Source organism: Haemaphysalis longicornis, unplaced genomic scaffold (genome assembly GCF_048455015.1).
Source record: "Haemaphysalis longicornis isolate Haplotype H1 unplaced genomic scaffold, Haemaphysalis longicornis Haplotype H1 scaffold_1, whole genome shotgun sequence".
NCBI classification, from domain to species: Eukaryota; Metazoa; Arthropoda; class Arachnida; order Ixodida; family Ixodidae; genus Haemaphysalis; species Haemaphysalis longicornis.
In genome coordinates this window covers 246,256,203-246,277,327 of record NW_027526203.1, presented here as the reverse complement: position 1 = coordinate 246,277,327, position 21,125 = coordinate 246,256,203, and the positions used below count along the sequence as shown (strand labels likewise).

General features: G+C 46.4%; 1 protein-coding gene across 1 annotated transcript in view; it reads left to right on the top strand.

Moving 5' to 3' along the window:
- The first annotated feature begins 12,052 nt into the window (after nucleotides 1-12,052).
- Nucleotides 12,053-21,125, top strand: part of LOC144158473 (uncharacterized) — a 38,089-nt gene continuing 29,016 nt past the window's right edge. The window contains exons 1-2 of the mRNA XM_077689360.1: nucleotides 12,053-12,519; nucleotides 13,786-15,759. Of these exons, the coding sequence (XP_077545486.1) occupies nucleotides 12,058-12,519; nucleotides 13,786-15,759 (2,436 nt within the window). The 5' untranslated portion in view covers nucleotides 12,053-12,057. The remainder of the gene's footprint in view (nucleotides 12,520-13,785; nucleotides 15,760-21,125) is intronic.

Here is a 21,125-nt window from a genome sequence, read left to right as displayed (position 1 = left end):
TTTTCTCCCTTCCCCGGCCCTCAGCGGCAAGGGGAATGAAGAATGAAGACGGAGAGACGCGGTCCGGGCGCAGGAGAGCTCGGCCCGTCGTCTTCGGACTCCGCGCGAGTACTGTTTTTTAGTCGCCCGCCGGGCTGTAAATAAATGTACAGTTTTGTATCGGAGGCTGAGTTTGTCGGTTGAGGATACCCGGGGTCAGATCCTCAGCGCTACTGCGGCTTGGAGGAGAAGCCCCGGGGAAAAGAACTTCAGGTAGATAACTCCACCGCCTTCGTATGATACTCACCCCCGTATTCTGAGTCCCTCCTCCACTCGAGCCTCCGCTCGAAAGGACCCTTGAAAGGGAGTTTCGATTTCACAAACTAACCTCCACTCGAGTGTCTCCTCCAACGGAGGAGCCGCTCGGCGATTTGGAGGAGCCGCTCACGATTTGGAGGAGCAACTCCAAGGTGTCTTTGTGCTACCTTGAAGCAGCCCTCCAGTACTATTTTCAAGATGACCGCCTACGCTCCTCTCGGTTCGAGCCGGCTGTGCTCGCTCGCCTCTTTTCCGGAGCATGTATCCCGCATCGACGAGGCATATAATGAAGGTTCAGGGGATTTCCGCACCGGGAATTTGCCATGTCAGCGCATAAGGTACTGGCTGAATACGCTTGAGCACTTCAGCAAGGGCGAATTCGTGTCGCGGTGCCTCTTTACCAAATCGGTCACTGCTGGAGCTGCCGAGGTGGCTGCCGAGCCAAACGCCGAGCTGCCGAGCCAAACGCCAGCAACCGCGGCCACCCACTGCTCCCTGCGTTCCGGCTGCTGGTTACGTTGCGATGTTATGGCGCCGGGACATTTCAAGTTGTGATGGGTGCCTTCGTCAACGTTTCGCTGCCGAAAAGCCGCGTCGTCAGGCGTTGGTTGGAACTCGTAATTCGAAGCGTCGTGATGTTTTCTGCGGCACGGGCGAGCTCCGAGATATCTGTGCGGACTTGTCTTTATCCTCGCAATGACAAGGTTGTCGCTGTCATGTACCGAAAGTCATCGCTCTGTAATGAAGGTAACACACTAACCTATGACACGGCTACCGTAAGCTGCTTACAGTGCGGATGAAGCAGACGATCGCCGTAGGGAAGCGAGCGAGCGTGTCGTCTGCTCCAAAGCCCAGTTTTCTTTTTTTATTTTTTCTTCGAGCCGCCTGCGCTGCGAGGCTCCGCCCCTCTCCAAGTGCCCGTCGCTTTGTGCTCGCCTGCTACCTCGCGCTTGCGTGCTGTCGAAGGGGGACATTTCTACCGGGTTCACCGTGGTGCCTGTAAAATTACACACGCACTACTTTGTAATTTGAACATTATGTCGGCTTTGAGCTGCCGATAGTGGCGTGAACCGAAAAGAACGAATAATTAGGCGCTCACTGGGTCGGCAATTCCGGTCTATGATATGCGCTCGTCACGCATGGAAGCAAACCGCCAGCCCTTCCGCTGACATATCGTTATCTTGGCTGTCATCCGGAGGGGGGGCCCTGAAACTTATAGTAATCGATAGGATCAGAAAGAACAGGAGACACAACGGGATACGTGAAGACATGGAGCAGCGTGCACAAAAACAAAACAGATTTATCGTCTGCTACCGAAGTGTGTGTGCAGTGTGGCCAGACCATAAAACAGTTATTTCCAGTTGTGTCCACCTGGTTCATGTTATTTTCGTCCTCTTCTCAACCATAGAAACTATTATTTCTTAAAATACCGGTATAATTACTTAACAAAAAATAAAAACCTTAAAAAGTTATATTTATTAAGCGTACTTTCATGTCTTGAATAAAAAAAAAATTGCAATAACCTCGCCCCCAGATGCCTTTCGCTGCTCCTCCAAAAGTGCGATATCGAGGGTCCCTCGGACTCCCTCCAAACGAAGGATTTCCTCGGAGGGTCGGCGTCACCACGTTTATGAAATGCGTGAAGACATCGAGTGGAGGTGTTGCCCTATCCTCCACTCGACGGAGTGGAGGAAGCACTTTGAGTGGAGGAGGGATTCAGAATACGGGGGTCAGTGAGTTGTGCCGGTTGGGCCGCCGCTTTCAGTACCTCCCAGCAGATCGTCTTCTGTTCCGTCGAAGTGCGCGGTTTGTAATTGAAACGTCAACTAGAGCTAGCTTCCACTCGTCTGAAATTTACTTCCTTGCGATGGCTGCTTAGAAAAGGGGGTGCTTAGATTCGCATACAAACTGTTTTTCTAGATTCTTCCCCGAAAGTAGGGGAGGGTCCTTCGAATTGGGAGGGGGGGGGGGGTGTTAGAATCGCGTCAGTATGGTATATTCGTCTTCTATCAACACGTGGAACGCGGCTTGTACTATCTCGTTACCTCAAGATCACCGCGAACTGACTGAGGGGCACGAAAAGGAGCTTTTTCATATTGTATTCTAGACTTAAGGTTCCACCTTTGAGCTCTCTACCATCTGTCTACTCCATTTTCCTAGACTCTAACAACTCCTTCCACAACCAACATCTTCACTCTCTCTCTACGAAAAACTGCACCGTTCAGTCCGGCCTAGACAATACAGCATAACACTTTAAAACACTGACAATGTCCGCTTCTCGCTCAAACTTAGCACTACCTTGGTTTTTTTCTTTATATTGACCTCCACCCGCAGGTGCAATCTTTCACGATCACACCTTAAGCCGCATATCCGCAGAGGGCCTTTGTCTCTCCTCGGAAGCGGTGATAAAAAATCCCGGGCCATCTCCACTAACGTGAAACCTGGTGAAGGGCGGCGCATGCAGTGTATACGAGTATTCTTTGCGCCTTGGCGTTTTTGCCAACGGAGATGAAACCGTTGGGGGGAAGAGGTATACGGCTTTGCTGAAAGGTCTCTTGTATTCGAAGAATGAAACTCTCTAGCGCAAGGCGTAGACGACTGTCCCGCTGTTTTTTAGTACGTGTTACGCTCTAGCGCGAGGCGTAAACGAGTTTCCTTGTTTTAGCACCGTGACTACATGAGACGACGATTTTATAAAACGGCTACAGGAGACGCCAACAGAACGTGCCCCTAAAAGGCTTCGCCCCTAAAATCCTTGCTGCTAGTGTTTCTCTGGTGACTCAGTGCTCGTAAAAGTGCAAGTCTGAAATGCAGTAATAACTCCGTTCCGAAACGCTTCCTGGGCGTGAATACAACGCTACCGCGTCATAGACCTGAAGAAACGAAATGTCCTCTGCCACTCTTCCTTGATATCTTAGCATAGACGTGCCTCGGCAGCATTAGCGGCTGTAGTAAGGCGTGATTTTCGTGTGAGCGGTGCACATTCATTTAATAATACGGTAACAGACCAGCGGGCCGACATAATTACGTTACAATACTCGGCAAGGGTTTGTGATAAATCATTGGCCTGGTTCACCACAGCTAAATTTAGGCATTTATCGTCAGGTGTACGAAGCGGGTATGCGGACTTCTCGCTACTACTTTCTAGCAGCATAGCTGTAGAAGCGTTCTTCTGTCCGTGCGGATGTGGCGAGGACGAAGGAGCCCATAAGCAGGTGTTGAGAGTGCGCGCTTCAAGAAAGAAGTGTGGGTGGGGTGGATCTGGAGAATTGAACCCGGGACCTTCCCGCCCTCAGAATGGTATCTTACCACTTGGCCATCGCAAAGGCACGAGAGGGGTACGGGGTTACTAGCGGCAGAGAATAGCAACATGTGCACCCACCAGAATCAAATAAGGGTCTCTCATATTATAAAAGAGGCGTCTATCCATTGCACTACCGTCGCACTCGGCTCGCAACGGATTTCATTTGCGGTCATAGCGCATGCGTTGTCTCTGGACTTAGGCGTAGTTGAAGGGGAGTTTGGCTTCGGAATTTTACTGTCTGTGTTTCGGAATTTAGGATGGTGGATTGTGGATTGTGAAAGCGCGACCTCCATTTCTTTGAAGCGCTGATCATACAGGGGCTTTGAGGTTTGGTACCTAGCTGGTTTCTGGTTACAGCTGTGCTTGTGGAAAGCGTAGAGAGGTCTTTGTGAGCAAGCGGTGGTGCTACCTGCACATGTGTTTGAACCCTTTAAACGCAGCTGAATCAGTGTATCATTGATTGTTGGTCTCACTCATTGAGCATTATTGGGTTGTTGTTGCAACTTAATAGTGACGCCGAGGGAAACCCTGGTCCTAACACTAAAGTGGAAGAGATGCTCTTATTTGTCACCGATCAAATCTTCACAACAAACTCTGCAGACTGGTCTACAGAGTAGAGAGACCACAACTGCGTCCATAGTGGCCGCTGTTGCCACACTTAAACAGTCCCACAAGAAGGTTGTTGATGACTGTGCCGAAGCAATAACTGCCGTTCATTGTGAGGTCAAGGATATGAATTTAAGATATTGATGATTTAGACAATGGTACACGTCGGAACAACCCAGTTGTGTATATGTGCTGCGTAGTTATCACCAAGAGGCGGGTTCCATTCCAGGCAGCGGCGGCCACTTTTCTGATGGAGGCGAGAAGCAAAAACGGCCGTGTTAAGGAGATTTCAGTGCAGGTTAAAGATTCCCAGGTGGTCGAAACCAGTCCCGAGCCCACCACTACGGCACGTCTCATCGCCTGCGTAGCGTTGGCGCGTTAAACTATGCAATCAATCAATCAGCCTAGTTGTAATCAGGCTAGTTTTGTATGGCGTAAAGGAAAAGTAGGATGAAGCTCATGTAGATCTTTTGGGAACTGGAATGACCAGCATCTTTGCGGGCGGGATAAGGGTAAAAGTGACGTCGGTCGAGCTCAAATATTGCGTTGGCAAGAGGCCACATGAGAGCGACCTGTTGTGATTCGATTTTAAGACTTCACAGAAAAAATGGCAGTGCTACGGAACTGTTGCAAGTTGAAGTATTCAAGTATATCTGTTTTGCGGGATTTTTCACTGTCCGTCCGTGAAACGAGTCGGAAGCTGTGGCAATTGACAAAAGTTAACCCTGGCAACAGCGGTAAAGGCACCCTGGTGTATCAAGATCTAAAAAATTACACCATCTTCCCGTGGGGAACCCTGAGTAGTATGCGAAGCAGCCATGGGGTCGACTGAAGTTCCCATTAGTTTTCAGTTCGTCGTTTCCGTTGACGTTCAGCTTCGCGTGCCTTCGTTGTATTAGTAGCTTCTTGACGTAGTTTGAATGAGTGAAGGACACAAGGCGAGTTCGTAGCACATGCTCCCGTCTCGGTTTCTGGCGCATTGGAGAGAGCGCCACGTACCTCCCGTTGAAACCAGGGAGCCGTGGGATCGAAACCGGGCGCCGCCTAACTATTTTTTTATAGTGGACTGCAGTGACGTCAGCCCAAACGCTGACGGGGCTGAAGAGACGCGCATGCGCAGTATAGTGCGGACAACGACAACGAGGGAGGGAGGGAGGTAGGGACACATCCACAGTAGTTTTGGTGATATTTGTCCCAGCCAGTTGCCCCATCACCACATTGGAAGTGGCAGGTGCTGTTGTAAGCGACGCAAAATCAATTTCAAACTGCTGCAATAAGTACTTTCAAGTGTTTTTACAAACGTTACTGACGTAGTAACACCGCTGACAACATCCCCACCAACAATGCCGGGGATAGAGGTAACAGAGTCCGGCATTTAAAACTTGCTTTTGCAGAATGACGCCTGAAAAGTGCCCGTCCTGATGCTAAATCAAACGTTTTCTTTATACAATACTCTGAACAGCCAGTTCCGTTATTGTTCAATCTTTGCAACGTCCTTCAGGGCGGCCACTTTGCTGGAAGATTGGCTTTGTGCAAAAATCACGCCCATTCATAAAGGCGGAAATAAACTGCAGGCAGGTCAATCTCACTAGCAAGTTCTTGCTGCAGATTGTTGGAACACATTCTCAACAAAGCAATATTAAATTACTTAGAAGAAAACAGTCTGCTTTACCCAAAGCAACACGGCTTTCGCAAAGGTTTGTCCACGGTGACTCAGCCTCTTGAAATAACTCAATTGCATCACCTAAAGATTCAAATATCCACGTTAATACATTATTTTTGACTTCTCTTAACCTTAGGCCAAGTCCGGCATAGCGAGTGTTGGAAAACTGAAGTCAAATAGCATTAAATATCAAATATTACCGTGGGAAACAGCTCATTTATCAAACCGCAGTCAGTACAAAATTTGTAAATTAAGAATGACTCGCGAACTTCTCTATGAGGCCATTCCTTTGACCATATCAAAGCCACTATCCTGCAGTCTGGTTTTCGTACCCACCATGAAAGAGATGTTCGCGAGTCATTCCTAATCTACAAATTTAACACCTTAGCGTCTGGTTTAAATGAAAGTCCGGGGAAATTAAGCTGCCTGAATGCGTAGTAATCTGATTCCACTGTGTTCTGCTGTTCACTAGATATTTATAGACAATTGTTCGCGTTATCACTGTTTAGGGTCCTCGCTCGTGTTTTTGGTGTTTTTACAGCCAACCTTGTAAATATGGCCTCGTTTTTGTATAAGCACGGATATCGTGCAGAAAACCATTACTGATAACGCTGGGCACCATAGCGTCCGTGTAATGTTTTAGACTAGCGCCTGTATCTCGTGTTGGCCTCTTTCTTTCTCTTTTTATCCGTTTCCTCATTCAACTGCTATCATTGCTTTTACGTTTTTCTGATAATTTGTAGTTTTGAAACCTATATAAGCTGTACGACAAATGCCACCACTGTAATCTGACGAAGGCCGGTCCCTGGGCCGAAACGTTATTAAATCTGTTCTTTTTTTACCGTTGTCGAAAACGTCGTTTTATATATATATATATATATATATATATATATATATATACACATATATATAAGAAAATAAAACTTTGAACAAGGTGAAAGCACGATTGTTGCCAACGTTTCGGCAAAGAGACTTGTTATATATCTATATATATATTGTCACGAAGACAAGGACGATGCAGTTGTGTTGAATGAGAAACACGTTTATTGGAGCGAACTTGTGCTCCCCTAACAACTCAAAAGAATACAGAGGCGGCGAAGCAGCGGTCAACAAAGTGACTTGCACAGGCGAGTGTCGTCGAATCGAATGCCCTGGCGTCCGCACTGCAGGCTTTTTATCTTTTGGCGCGCGTGGTTCTCGAAACGCCGATTCGCATCGAGAACATAGTAAATCCAAGAAGATTATTCTGGGCTGTTCACGTTAGATCGGAATGCTCGTCCTATCACAACAGATAACACATGCGGCACAGAAAGAAAGAATGGAACACGCGCTTCCCTTGGCGCAGAGATAACACAGACCGGCGGAGCCGGGCGGTAAAAGCAAAACACAAATAAACAAACCCAATGTATGGTTCGCGGCAATATATATATATATATATATATATATATATATATATATATATATATATATATATATATATATATATATATATATATATATATATATATATATATATATATGTAGCGAATCACAATAGGAAATGAGGGGCTCGTTGAAAATAACACAGGAATGAGGGTTGGCAGTCAAGAAAACCTCGGAAACCAAAGGGGAGGATGTGGTAGGTCATTGAAACAGATAAAGAATTTGGAAAGAAAGAAAGAAAGTGAAGAAAAAATGCCCGCCAGGTGGGATCCGAACCCACGACCTCTAGAGTACCGGTCTGGTGCGAGTACCACTACGCTACCGGCGGGGCGATTTTCCCCTCCACTTTCTGGGGTATTTATGTGTAGGTATTTTTGTTTCCTGTGCTTGGGGGTATGCCAGCTATGCCAGCGCCCCTCGGACTACTAGGGGTGAAGGGGACCATCTGTTTAACCCCCGGGCCGTGACACCAGCGTCTACGACATGTCGAGAGTGGTCGAACAGCGTTGAACCCTCTGAAGCTTCCTATGGCACCAAGACTGCCAGAACAGAGGCCCTCGCTATGCATGTAGTGAATCAGAATAGGAAATGAGGGGCTCGTGGAGAAAAAAATTTTTCTGCTTTCGGAGGTTTTCTTGACTGCCAACCCTTATTTCTGTGTTATTTTCAACGAGCCCCTCATTTCCTATTCTAGATTCGCTACATGCATAGCGAGGGCCTCTGTTCTGGCAGTCTTGGTGCCATAAAAAGCTTAAGGTGGCGTTCCCACTCGATCGGCCCGCGCTGCCGGTTTTGGACGATGTTTGCGTAGGCGCTGTTGCGCCCCAGTTGGCACCACATTCATGGCTAATGTATCATTAGAAAGCAGACGTCTTCTAGATTCCGAACTCGCTTACCGGTCTATTCCAGCTAATTTGGCTTTAGAAGGAGAAGCCAATTTGCAAGAGAGAAAAATTGTAGTTTTGCTTTTTTTGCTTCGGGTGGTGCAAGAATTTGAGAAAACTATGCGACGTAATTACATGTAGTTTGGTATGTGCATAGAATAGATGTCTATGCAGATATTTACGTTGGGAATTTCCGTTTCAGCGAATAGATTTTGTTATACGGCCGTTTGAAAATAGCTAAAATAGCGCAACTTCACTCGCGCTAAACTTTTACCTGGAATAATGCAGAGCAATGTGTTTTCGTGTGCGCGTTGCCAGCATATGTATTTGTATACTGCCGAAATTTCGCTGAATTTCGTTCAGCGGATTTAAAGTTATTTTGGTCTACATATGGCAGTTTACACGTACACATGGGTTTTCTGGTGCAACTTTTCTGCGTTGCTGCTGAAGACTAAGTTTCAATATTTTCACACATCAAACTTGAAGACCTCCTTTAGATATTTACGTTCAATTTTTGCGCTGTGATAAATAGAACACGTATAAACTGTTACTGAAATTGGCTGATTTTTATCACGCCGGCCGAAGCGCTCAAACGGGCCTATTTACGTACACACACGGAACTCCTAAAAGTGCGTTACATGGAATATACGTCGATGTCATATCTTTGTAACATTACCAAGTAAATGTATAATTAACCCTTTTTTATTCCTGTAGCGACAATTTTACAGCCATAACAGCGTTGAAGTTTTATGTGGCGCCATCCAGTGTCGAAACTGTAAAGCTACTTCGTTACGTTGCAGCTTTCTGCTACCGATGGCGCGGCCAAACGCACTATTCGAGGGAGCCTCAAGGCGGTACATTCAGGCTCCCCAGACTTTTTGCCTCTTCTTTGTCGTGGTGCCGATACTGCCGATACTCGTTCAGTTTTTATCGCCACGCCGTGCGGTCTGTGCGAACTTTGGTGGTTGCAAATTTGCTCGGTATCTCTGGGCATTCTGCACCGCCGTTGTCCGGTGGAGTACAGCGGTGCGACGTTTTGTGATCTGCGATGGGTAACACCCGTAAAACGCCAAAACGTTTGATAAGGCGTAAAAATGCATCACAAAGTCGCCAAGCGCAAGTGAGAGCGGCCGCAGCTTCCTCATGCAAGTAAGGATTTTCTTTTTGTGTTCATTGCACGCAATCTCGCGCTAACGCGCTGCGAGTGTTATTTCTGTTCAGCCTTTGTTGTGTTTTGGCGGAATGTGAGGGTCCGCATGAGGGTTCGCATGTGTTGGGGATGTGAAACAGCGCGCTTAGTTCTTACCACGATTTTGACCGGCGTGGGGCTGCTAGTTTTACCTTTCAATGCTAAAAGCTCTGGGTGGTTTGTTATTCGGAGCCTAGCCACCGCTTGCTGCCACCGCTTGCACTTTTATTCGCGGCCCCTTCCCATTGCATGTTGCCCGGCCACCAATGCCTGGCCGTAAAAATGCAGAAGGTAGCCATATATGGCTGGCGTCTCGCTGGCGTCGTGAAATCCCCCCCCTACCCGTCGTGAACTAACCGGGCTCGCTCGCCGGGGCGCGCCCCGGCGCGCCCTGAAAACTCTCCGTCGTCGCTGCCGTAGCCGTAACATCTAGGCGTCGTGAAATAGCCGTACTCGCTCCTGCCGTACCCGTAAAAGCTACGCGTTGTAAAATAGTCGTACTTACGCCTCTGCTTACGGACGTTGTAGTTTGGTGTTGAAATCTTGCCGAGCTCTGTTTTTTTTGCCGCATTTAGAACTTTTGTAATAACTATACTTCACGCCCGCCTTACAACTCAGCTGGCTAGAGCAGTCGATTTTGGTTTTACCCAACCGGCTGAACCGCTACGGCTCACTGAAGCCAAGGCCGACGCAGCCAACGCTAGGGTTACGTCCGATAATCTGTAATTATCATAAGTGACTATGGCTGCACAAAGCTAGTCTGTAAATTTTTTTGTAACCATTTACTTTTGATGAATCAACTTTAACTTTCAAACTTAAAAAAAACAAGCGGTTTTGCCTTTGCATAAATATCAAGAAAGACTGTTTTCTGTTCATGTTGCCAAGCAGTCTTGGGGTAGCAGCTTGGAGTTCCTTCCATACTTAGCTAGAGGTAGTCCGACCATTTATAATTACTAAATAGTGATTACTAATTAACAACGACCCTGGCGGTGTGAGGAAGCGGTGTGTTCGGTTGGATAAAAATCAACAGATTGCTCTCACGGAGAGTTGCGTTCCTCCTGAACAGAACTTTAGTGACAGCTGCCGTTCCGCAACATTAGCATTCCTTATCGTTCCGTCTGGACGGAACGCTAGACAATGCCTTTTTTGTAGTGCTCTTTTGTTCACCTTATCCATAAGCTCCTCCTTTCTTTATCTGGTAACTAGGCGATACAGGTTTTCTGCCCAATTATGGGGTTGCGTCTGGGGTTTTATGTCAATTTGAGGCCCTTCTTTGTGGGTTATGTTGGGATACATGAGCAAAAAAAAACCGATACACCAACATGTAGGTGGTAGAATTATTACAGCTTGCCGCATATTTACCCACTAAAAAATGCGCTCAAACCAACTGTGGGCAGTACGAACTCCTGCTAGTTCTCGTTATGTAATTTGTTCAATTGCCTTGGTGTCATTCTGTAGCTGGCTGGAAGAGTCAATAGCTGCATATGCTTCTACCATCCTGAGGCAGACGCTATCAGTATACAAGAGCACCTAAATGCAGCCATACGGCTGCAAAGGAAAGCTATACAGCTTTCTCAGAAACTTCGCAGTTGAAGAAAAATTCGTCCTGGTCCAGGATTCGAACCCGGGACCACTGCTTAACCGGAGCAGTCGCTCTACCAACTGAGCTAACCAGGAGGCTAGTCGTTAGTAGCGCGAAAGCGAATTGATCAACAACTCGAAGTGAAGGACAGGTGTTAATAGACCAGATTTAGGGGAAATCCCCAAGGTGGAGTAAGTTTCTGTGAAGGAAAGTTTGACATCCACCTAAATGCAGCCATACGGCTACAAAGAAGGTTAGATCAGGTTACCTCCTGGTTAGCTCAGTTGGTAGAGCGACTGCTCCGGTTAAGCAGTGGTCCCGGGTTCGAATCCTGGACCAGGATAAATTTTTCTTCAACTGCGAAGTTTCTGAGAAAGCTGTATAGCTTTCCTTTGTAGCCGTATGGCTGCATTTAGGTGGATGTCAAACTTTCCTTCACAGAAACTTACTCCACCTTGGGGATTTCCCCTAAATCTGGTCTATTAACACCTGTCCTTCACTTCGAGTTGTTGATCAATTCGCTTTCGCGCTACTAACGACTAGCCTCCTGGTTAGCTCAGTTGGTAGAGCGACTGCTCCGGTTAAGCAGTGGTCCCGGGTTCGAATCCTGGACCAGGACGAATTTTTCTTCAACTGCGAAGTTTCTGAGAAAGTTGTATAGCTTTCCTTTGTAGCCGTATGGCTGAATTTAGGTGGATGTCAAACTTTCCTTCACAGAAACTTACTCCACCTTGGGGATTTCCCCTAAATCTGGTCTATATACAAGAGCAGTTATAGGTGTTTTCACACTATGTCCTTTGTAATTGCTCATCTCCAGAGGCAAGCCCCCCACGAATAGTTAGAAAGTGCAAGAGTGTCACATGGTTTATGACTCCCACTTTTTAGGAACTATGCGCACATCACTAGCGCGTATTTGCACATTTATATCTTTCCTGACATTTTGTTTTTTCTTGCGATGCATTTTGCTGGTGCACATGTAGTAAAGAGACATTGCGTTTTACAGAAAACGTGCTGAAAATATGCACAAAGCAGTGCCTCTGATGAACACCAACACTGCAACCATCATGGCTGATTGCAGATCACCTCAGTTTGCTGTCAAGTCATGAAGCTATGGCTGACTACTGGGACGGCCTTGGAATTCAGGAGCTTTTGCCAGAGCTTTCCTTTGAGAGGGACGTCAGTGTCCCGACAGCACAGAATGGAGGCGTGTGTGGAAGAAGAGTTGTGTCTGTGGGCCACTTCATGAAGGCTGCTCAAGAGCTTGGCGAACACCGGTGCCCTTTTCCTGGTGGAGGACACTTTGAGTTTGAAGAGGAACGAAGGATTGGCCTTTGGTCGGAGTTTAAATTCCAGTGTAGCGGTTGCCATGAGGTTACAAAAGTCACTACCGACCCTGTTGCAGAGCCCACCCCTCTCGCAGAGAAGGCAGCTCTTGGCGTAAACGATGCTACTGTCTGGGCGTTCACGAGTATCGGGTCTGGGCATTCACATTTGGAAGAGGCACTGTCTGTCATGGAAATTCCTGTCATGTGCAAAAAAACGTTCCTGCGTCGAGAGGAGGCACTTGGAAAGGCAAATGCTTTGGCATGTTTCCAGGTTTTGTTTCTGCCCTCTCTGTCCAGTGTTTTGCTCTACCTAATGATTCCAAATATTTGTTGGGCCAATTCTTGTTACGTTCGCTTACGTTCAGTTAGAACCAATGGGTGATTTACAATGTGTCGAAAACTTGCGAAGACCTCAGCTCTTGTCAGTTCTTCAAACTGAAGCAGAAACGCATATAAAAGAAATGAAAATCACTACCATGGCGAACTTCTGCCAAATCAAACAGACCCATGATATAATGACACCTGAGCAACGCCAAGTTACTGTTGGTCTGTGAACGAGACCGCAATTCTGAATGTGCTGCATAAAATCATGATAAATAAGACAGGCCACACTTTAATTTCTAGTAATGATTTTTTGCTGCAGGGAGAATGTACAATGGGGATCCTTTCTGAGGGAAGCTTGAACCATTTAGTTGACTGGTTCAATTTTCTGCGGCTGAAGCAAGTAGCTCTAGAGTAATATTGTCGCAACATTTTTATGCAGATAATTCCATTTTATATACCGTATTTGCACAAATGTAAGGCAATTTTCTGATCTCAATTTCGTAATGCACCTTATATTTGCACGCGTTCCTGAACTAGGTGACAAATGTGCCCACTGACTAGGTAGCCTGCAGGGTAGCTTCTGTTGCATGGTGTTTCCACTTTGTGTGGCAGTTTGCAGTGACTTTGAATAGAACCATTTAGGAATGTGTTGCTTATGTGCCATTCCCATTCTTATGGGGTTCCTTCATGTTATAAATGACCAAAGAATTTATTTATTCAGCTTTCGATAGCCTGCTCTCGTGGTTTACGGCATGTTGCCATGAAACAACAGGAGATAGCAAGTCATAATTGCTGTTTTTATGCTATGGCTTGAGACTTCATTCTTACCAACTCATTCAATTTTCCGCACTGCTATGGAGCCTTATTTGCAATGGGCTGTGCATGCAAACAGGAAAAACTCAATTTCAAATTGCCTTATTGCCTCAAATGCAAGGCCAGGATTCTCTTCCATGCTCTAGGAAAAATAGAATTTATATTGTCACTCACAAGGTCCGTGCTACACGGACACATTCAACTGACAAATGGCTCGACTGGATTGCAGGTGCACTATAGCGTAGCAATGGGAAATTTTGATAGACGTTGCGTTAGAAGGACTTTTAAATGGCCGTGTAGCACATGTATAAAACTGACAAAATACGTTTTAACCTGTAGAGAACAGTCACATTTTCCACTACGTTTGATTTTTCAGCAATGGAAAGCTGTGCTACTGGGACAAATGTTAGAAGCTGGAAAAGAGGAAAAGAGGCTGGCGGAAGCAGCTGGCAATTTCTGCGAGGATGGCTGCACCCCAAAGATTACAGTGGTGGTTGATGGTGGCTGGTCGCACAGGAGCCACGGCCACAGGTATTCTGCAAATTCTGGTGTGGCCGTCATCATAGGGAAGCGCACAAAAAAGCTCCTCTACTTGGGTGTGAGAAACAAGCTGTGCAGCACTTGTGCGTTCTACGCGAGGAAAAATGTTGAGGCAAAAAAGCACACCTGCTACAAGAACTGGGATCAAAGCTCAGGAGCCATGGAGACAGATGTCCTTGTTGAGGGATTCCAGCGAAGCAAGGAGATGCACGAAGTTGAGTATCGCACCTTTATAGGCGATGGGGATTCGTCTGTATACCACCAGATTCAGTCAAAGGTTGACTACGCTCGTTTTGTTCAGAAGCACGAGTGTGCGAACCATGTGGTCAAGTGCTACATTTCCCGCCTCTATGCCATCGCTAAGGAAAGCAAAGGCGGCCGGCCCATGCTGTCGGGCCCGAGAATAAAGCGCATCAAGAACGGTGCACGCAAGGCTGCCAGTCACTACGCCGAAGTATTGCGAGAGCATCCAAGTAATGAAAGGCAGCTTGCTCGAGAATTGGCCGCTGACTTGAGAAATGGTCCCAAACATGTGTTTGGCTGCCATGACGGCTGCAAGAGTTACTTTTGTGATGGCACAAAAGGTGAAAACTTATTCGGGAAGCTCCCTGCCATGCTCAGAACAAAGATAATGACGGCAGCCAACAGTATTTCTGAAAAAGCGGCCCGTCTCATAACAGATGACACAAGCAACCTTGCTGAAGCCCTCATGTCTCTTGTTGCAAAGTTTTCTGGTGGAAAGCAGATCAACCGGTGCCAGAAAGGCTCTTACGAGCATCGCTGCCAAGTTGCTGGGCTAAGCTTCCAGCTGGGACCTCAGTGGCACGCAAAAACCAGCAAAGCTATAACTTCCAATAGCCCTGGTGCTGTCTACAAGAAGTATGCAAGCAAAAAAGTGGCTGAAAGAAACCAAAGATTGCCACGAAAAAGGCGCCTTTTTGACAGCCAGCATCAGCAGAAGATTAGTGCTGCTAGTACTTCATCACCTCACTATGGGGCAAATTGTATGAAACCAGACATACCGCCTGAAGAGTTTGCTGAAAAAGTTGAAAGGCAACTGAATGAGCTCCGTGTAGATGAGGAAGCCTGTGAACAAATCGAGGCCCAAACTCGTGGGCAGGCCGACAATCCAAATTGGTTCGAGCACAGAAGGCTGCGCCTAACAGCTTCGAATTTCCATGCGGTATGCGTAAGGAAAGACTCCACACCATGTGACGCATTGGTCAAGACCCTCCTTCATCCAAGGAGCTTCACAAATGCTGCCACAGAGCACGCGAAGCAGCATGAGAGTGTTGCAATCCAGCTATACGCAGCAGAAACGAAAAGAGATGTTCAGCCATGTGGGCTGTTCGTTGATCTTGAGCATGGATTCCTGGCGGCATCACCAGATGGTGTAGTTGGCAAGGACCGAATTGTAGAGGTCAAATGCCCATTAACTTCAAAGGGAGATGAACCAATGGAAGCAGCACGAATGTTTGCAGACAAAAAGGAGAAAGATGGTGATCCTGTGCTCCAACGATCGCACAAGTATTTTTACCAAGTCCAGGGACAGCTTCATGTCACCAGAAGGAATATCTGCGACTTCGTGGTGTACACAACCAAGGGAATACATGTGCAAGAGGTACTTCGGGATGACATTTTCTGGGCAACAAAAATGGAGCCATTCCTGCTGCGATTCTACAGAGACTGCATTCTTCCAGAAATTGTAGACTCCCGCCTTGCTCGCTCCATGGACGTGCGACGCCCATACTGCAACAGGCTTGCCATTGAGGCCAGGGTGAACCATGCAAAGGCAGCAAAGCCGAAAAAGGTAAGTATGCGCGGCTTTCAGAAGGTATTGAGGACGCACAGTGCTCATTCATGCAGTAGCTGGTTCATCCAGTCAGAACTGTGTAACCGCTACTATTGACGTGTATGCTCCTGAAGCAAGAATGTACTAAACGACCAGTAGTCAGACCAACTAGAGCCAAGACGGTGCCCTCACTGGCAGGCAGTAGCTGGTTCATACAGTCAGAACTGTGTAACCGCTACTATTGACGTGTATGCTCCTGAAGCAAGAAGGCACTAAACGACCAGTAGTCAGACCAACTAGAGCCAAGACGGTGCCCTCACTTGCAAGCATTACCTGCCTTCTCTGACACCAAGTAGTATCTTCAATAGGTGGGAACCACACAGTTACTGCAGTGAAAATACATACCTTGAACAGTTCCCGTCGAGGCAATGCCCCGTACAGCAAAGTAACCGGTTTAACCTGCAACAAGTATTCGTTATCGCTTTCAACTTCCTTCAACTTTCCTTGTTTCTTTTGTCGAGAGCAGCTTATAATTTTTATGTGCTTAAAAATACGACTTTGCTATTTTAGGGTTGAGACAGCCCAAACAGATTTGGGAGCACTTGGGAACAGCAATATTTCAATTTTGGAGCAGAAGAACCTTTGTTTCGGAGAAGTGGCGACATTTATTATGTCGTCACAGGGCTCTGAAAATAAAATTTGTAGCGACGTTGCGGGGTTAGACCCTATTTTAATTAGTTTGGAGTGTTCAGAACACTGAGATAACGTCTAGAGAAAGTGTTTGAGGGTATCACAAGGAATGATCTGCACTACCATCTTGCAAACTTTGTAAACATTATTGAGGCTGTATGCAATACAATGTAAAATAGCGTAAAAATTTTAGCGTGCCACTTCCCGTAATCTTGCACACGTTAGTACACAACAGATAAACTGACTTATTGAGAATCCAACTGACTGCTTAACCTAAACCAGAGAAAGGGCCGGCGAAGCGTACTGAACCCTTCAACTACGCAGCAGCCGCTCCATCCAGCAGCCACAATTTTTGTTGCCATAGCACGGAAGGCCATTTCAATGAACACAGCCAGAGAGCCAATTACGCTTTAGAAACTATTATATACTTCATTTCAGTCTTTCTCACCCTGTTGTCCCATCCCTGTATTTGATAACCATTATGTTATATTTTTGTCTTTTAAGCTTGCTGTAAGATACAAAGGTCTTTTGCCAGTTTGTGTGCCTCTGTAGGGCTCATGACTTTTGCTTAGTGCAAATAAAGGCCTTTGTTGTTACCCTTGCTTGTTAATTTTTGTTTTGCAAAGTTTTCAGGAAAAGCAGCTGAGTTCGGTATGCCAGGAAACAACATGCAACCGCGAGAGGAACATTTACCAGCCGAAAGCCATTGTCAACGAAACTGGTTCCTATTTCGTGCAAAACCTTCATGTAGTTAGCATGTTCAGTAACCTTGTTCATTTCAAGCAAGTGAAGAAATTTGTGTACCATTGCGCGTTGATTGGCAAGCACATCTTTCTTCTGATGAACTTATTGTAACATTACATAGCCGAGAGTATTTCAAGGGCCAATAAAAGTTCCTTCGCAGCAGCTTTGGTGAATCTCTGCCTCCTGCATCCGAGTAAGCCAGCTTTCTTTTTTTATTCACATTCCAAGCGCAGCAAAGTTTGTATGGAGGCAGCGGCGTTGGAAGTTTTGTCTCCAATAAACAGCTGTGTCAGTGCCTGTACTGTTGCAGTTCGACCTCACGTGTGACCTCAAAACGTGTGACCTCAGTTTGCTGGGAAAGGTGGCATCTAACTTTGTTGGCAGAGCAAAATTATGCAATGATCTTGGCGCTGTAATGACCCCGTTGCTGGACGGAAAATTTTCATTCAGCCAAGCACATGCAATATAATTACTGATTAGCTCATTCCTGTCAGATCGAATGCAATCTCTGGAAAATTTGGTGACTGGGTGATGGCACCATAAATAGCCGATGGTGGTGGTCAGTGGCGTAGCCAGAAATTTATTTCGGGGGTGGGGGGGTTGCGCCCCAACCCTAATGCGTGTATATATATATATATAATTGGTAGTTTTTACAGGACAACATTCAACATTACATTTTAACACATTTGAAAGACAAGAAAACATCCAGCAATAAAAATTTCTGGGGGTTTGAACCCCCCAAACCTCCCCCCCCCCTGGCTACGCCACTGGTGGTGGTAAAAACGTTTGCGCAAAGAAAATAAATGTTACGAAAACTAAGGTTAGGTGCACGATTTGAACCTATGCTAGGGTATGCCTGTCCAGTCCCACACGCGTCCCTTGCACCACGACTAATTAGATCTTACTCACTACAAGGTGAAAAGGGAAAGCCCGGCCCCGTCCACTGAGCCGCCACGGCCGCAGAGCGCCGTAGAGCGCTCTGCAGCCGTGGAGCGCCGTAGAGCGCCGCGTACCTCCCGTTGCGGCCAGAGAGTCGTGGGTTCGAAACCGGGCATGGCCTAAGTATTTTTTTTATAGTAGAGTGCGGACGCCGACGCCGCGGGACATAGACCCGAGCAAGAGATGCTTCGCATCTAAAATAGAAAAGCCCCCCCCCCCCCCCCACCCACATCGATGTGGCAATGTCAACAAGCTGTTTGGGAGGTACTATCAGTTGTCTTGTTCAATGATACGATTCATTCAAAACAAAATGGAAATTGGAAATTAGCTTCTCCGCAAGTGTATATATGCTCGGTAAAATAAACTCTGAACAACGGTATCAACATAAAATACAACAATACTTTCCTAAATTTAGGCTTTGATTTCTACCTGGAGAGTGAAGCTACGACGTAGCAGTCTTACTATACAGTGTTTTTTTTCTTTTTGAATAAAAGGCAACCCTGTAGAAAGTGGAAGGAAGAACGCCGAGCGGCCCAAACAATTCGCTATATGCCATAGCTATTCTCATAGCTATGGTACCACAGACATATTGTGCTGAAGTGAACAATCGAAGTGCCATAACAACGCTTTATTCGACCCATCTTCCCCTGCCCATATTCCCAGATCCCACAACAGGGCCGCTTGGCCTCTTTTCTCAAATAAAGTCATCCTTCTCCTCTCAAACACTTTCAAAACGCTATCAGCAAACAACTACAAAGAGCCGCGACCAGGCTCCCATTCAGAGGGACTTCCTCAGATAGGGAGGGGGGTGTCGTGGGTTGCGGAGGTGAATTCGCTACGGTATTGTGGAAGGGAGGGTGGGGGGTGCTTGTAGGCTCGGCAGGTTCAGCTTTTCTCCAATTTATGTGCAGCGAGAATTCTTTTTTTCTTGAAGTAAAAAAAAAACACTGTTTAACGTGTTGACTCGCGGTGTCCTGCCTAGAGTTCATACAAGAAGCTGCGTGCGCCTAACTCACCGTGAAGGAAAGCCGCAGGGGCCTGGCGGTTCCACCTGGCCCTAAGCCCCCTTCACGGTGAATTAGGCGGACTGTTCACAACGATGTAGCCTCCACAATGCTGTACGCAGCTTCTGGTATGAGCTACCACGCACGAGCTAAGGAAGAACGCAACAAGGGTGAGCACTGACTCGAAACGGGAGCTTATAAGTAGTTATAATCGCATTTGAAAATGGAAAAAAAATCTGTTCGGTGTTCCCGCGAATGGGTTAGTATTCTGCCTTCCGACCAAGAGAGAAACTACATAGTGCAAGCAGGCCAAACAAACGCAGAAAGGCTTTAGTTGATGGTGTCGCGTGTTTCGATGTTTTTTTTTATATGTATAATAATTCTGAGCAGCATGTTCTGGCGTCGACAGAGAAGCCAACATTGCCGCCGTGCATACGTCGAGGGTGTTGTTGATGAATGAGCAAGTGGAAAACCGCCGTGGAAAACAACCCCCATACAACCTAACAGCAGCGTATATTTACCTTCCCCCCGCCAAATAAAAATAAAACAAGAAAACATCGTCGCGTGTCGCCAAGAGTCCGACCCTCAATCTTGGCCTATTCGTTTCACCCGGCGTGACCAAAGCTAGCGTTTTGGCAGAACTCTTTACTCAGACGGCGCTATTGTTCTCTACATCTGGAAGCAAGTTAGTTCGCTCCTCCAGCACCAACATCCTGTTGAAAGGTTAGGATAAGTGGAACCAGAAGCAAGGGAGAGGAACACAAGAACAAGAGGGATAGCCAGCTGCCTTTGGAAGTTCAGCCTGACACAGGTGTAGGGCAGCGACAGCACCGTGAATAGAGATTTCACTGGTAAAAAAAAGAAAAGACAGGTGGCCTCACAAAAATAATAATCATAATAAATCTATAACATGGAAGCGTGTCGACCGAAAACCCGTGACATGCTGAGGTGCAAAGTGATGAACAGAGGTAAAAACGAAGCAACCTGCCGTATAGTGACTTACTGTGAACACAACAAAAAACGCCATGAACGAGAACGAAATCAACGGAAACGCGAAGAACAGAATCAAAGGATTTGTGGAGACAAATTTATACCCATCACAAAAATATAAATGGCACCGAATAGTCCGTACACGGAAGCGTCCGGGTCCCGCGTAAAAGGTACACGCTCCGCGTCCACGGCCATCTATCTCCACACTCCGCTTGCTTTTGCCAGAGGGAAAAGTGCTAGCTTTCTTTCATATTATTTTATTGGTTCATCGTCTGTGTAAACAGCGAGAAAGAGAAAGCCTTGTTACAAATGAGAAGGTTTGCCTGGGCGAATTTTGAGATAAAGTATCGATTTGCTTGGATTGGCGGGTTGGTTCACCATTCATGATTACTGCAAACTTCAAACCATCCGCAACCAAATAAATTTGGTTGCAGGGGGTTGAGAAAAACATTTTCGATAAAACGGCTTCGATAAATCGTCCATCGATAAAAAGGCGTTGGATAAAACGGGGTTCGATTAAACGGAGTTGGATAAACTGTCCGGACCCCGTTGCGGTTATAATAGCTGCCACATCTCAAGATGCGCCTGCTTGAGATGACATACAAGTGGACTAGAACATGAAAATGAGGTAATGCTGATGGAGAAAACATTGCTTCCTCAAAAATATGCAAATGTGCAAACGTTCTAAGCAAAGCGTTATGCCAAATTGAAATTTATTATTCTTTGTGTTCTTTTTCTTGATCAAAACAAGCTGTATTTTGTCATGGTTACACAAGCCGTTCGATCCTTCAATTCAGTCTCAGAGCAGGTAAAAATACGCGAACGCCAATTTCTCTACCGTTTGCACATTCGTAGGACACAAACCACATGAAAGAAGAAAAAAAAACACGGCGATTTTTCTATTTTTATTAATTTTTTTTAGTGTGAGAAAGGCAACTTCGGTGGAATGTCAACGCTGGCAGCCGTCGCTTTCTATTTTTCTTTATCCGCTCAGTCTGTGTGTCTTCTGGCTCTTGG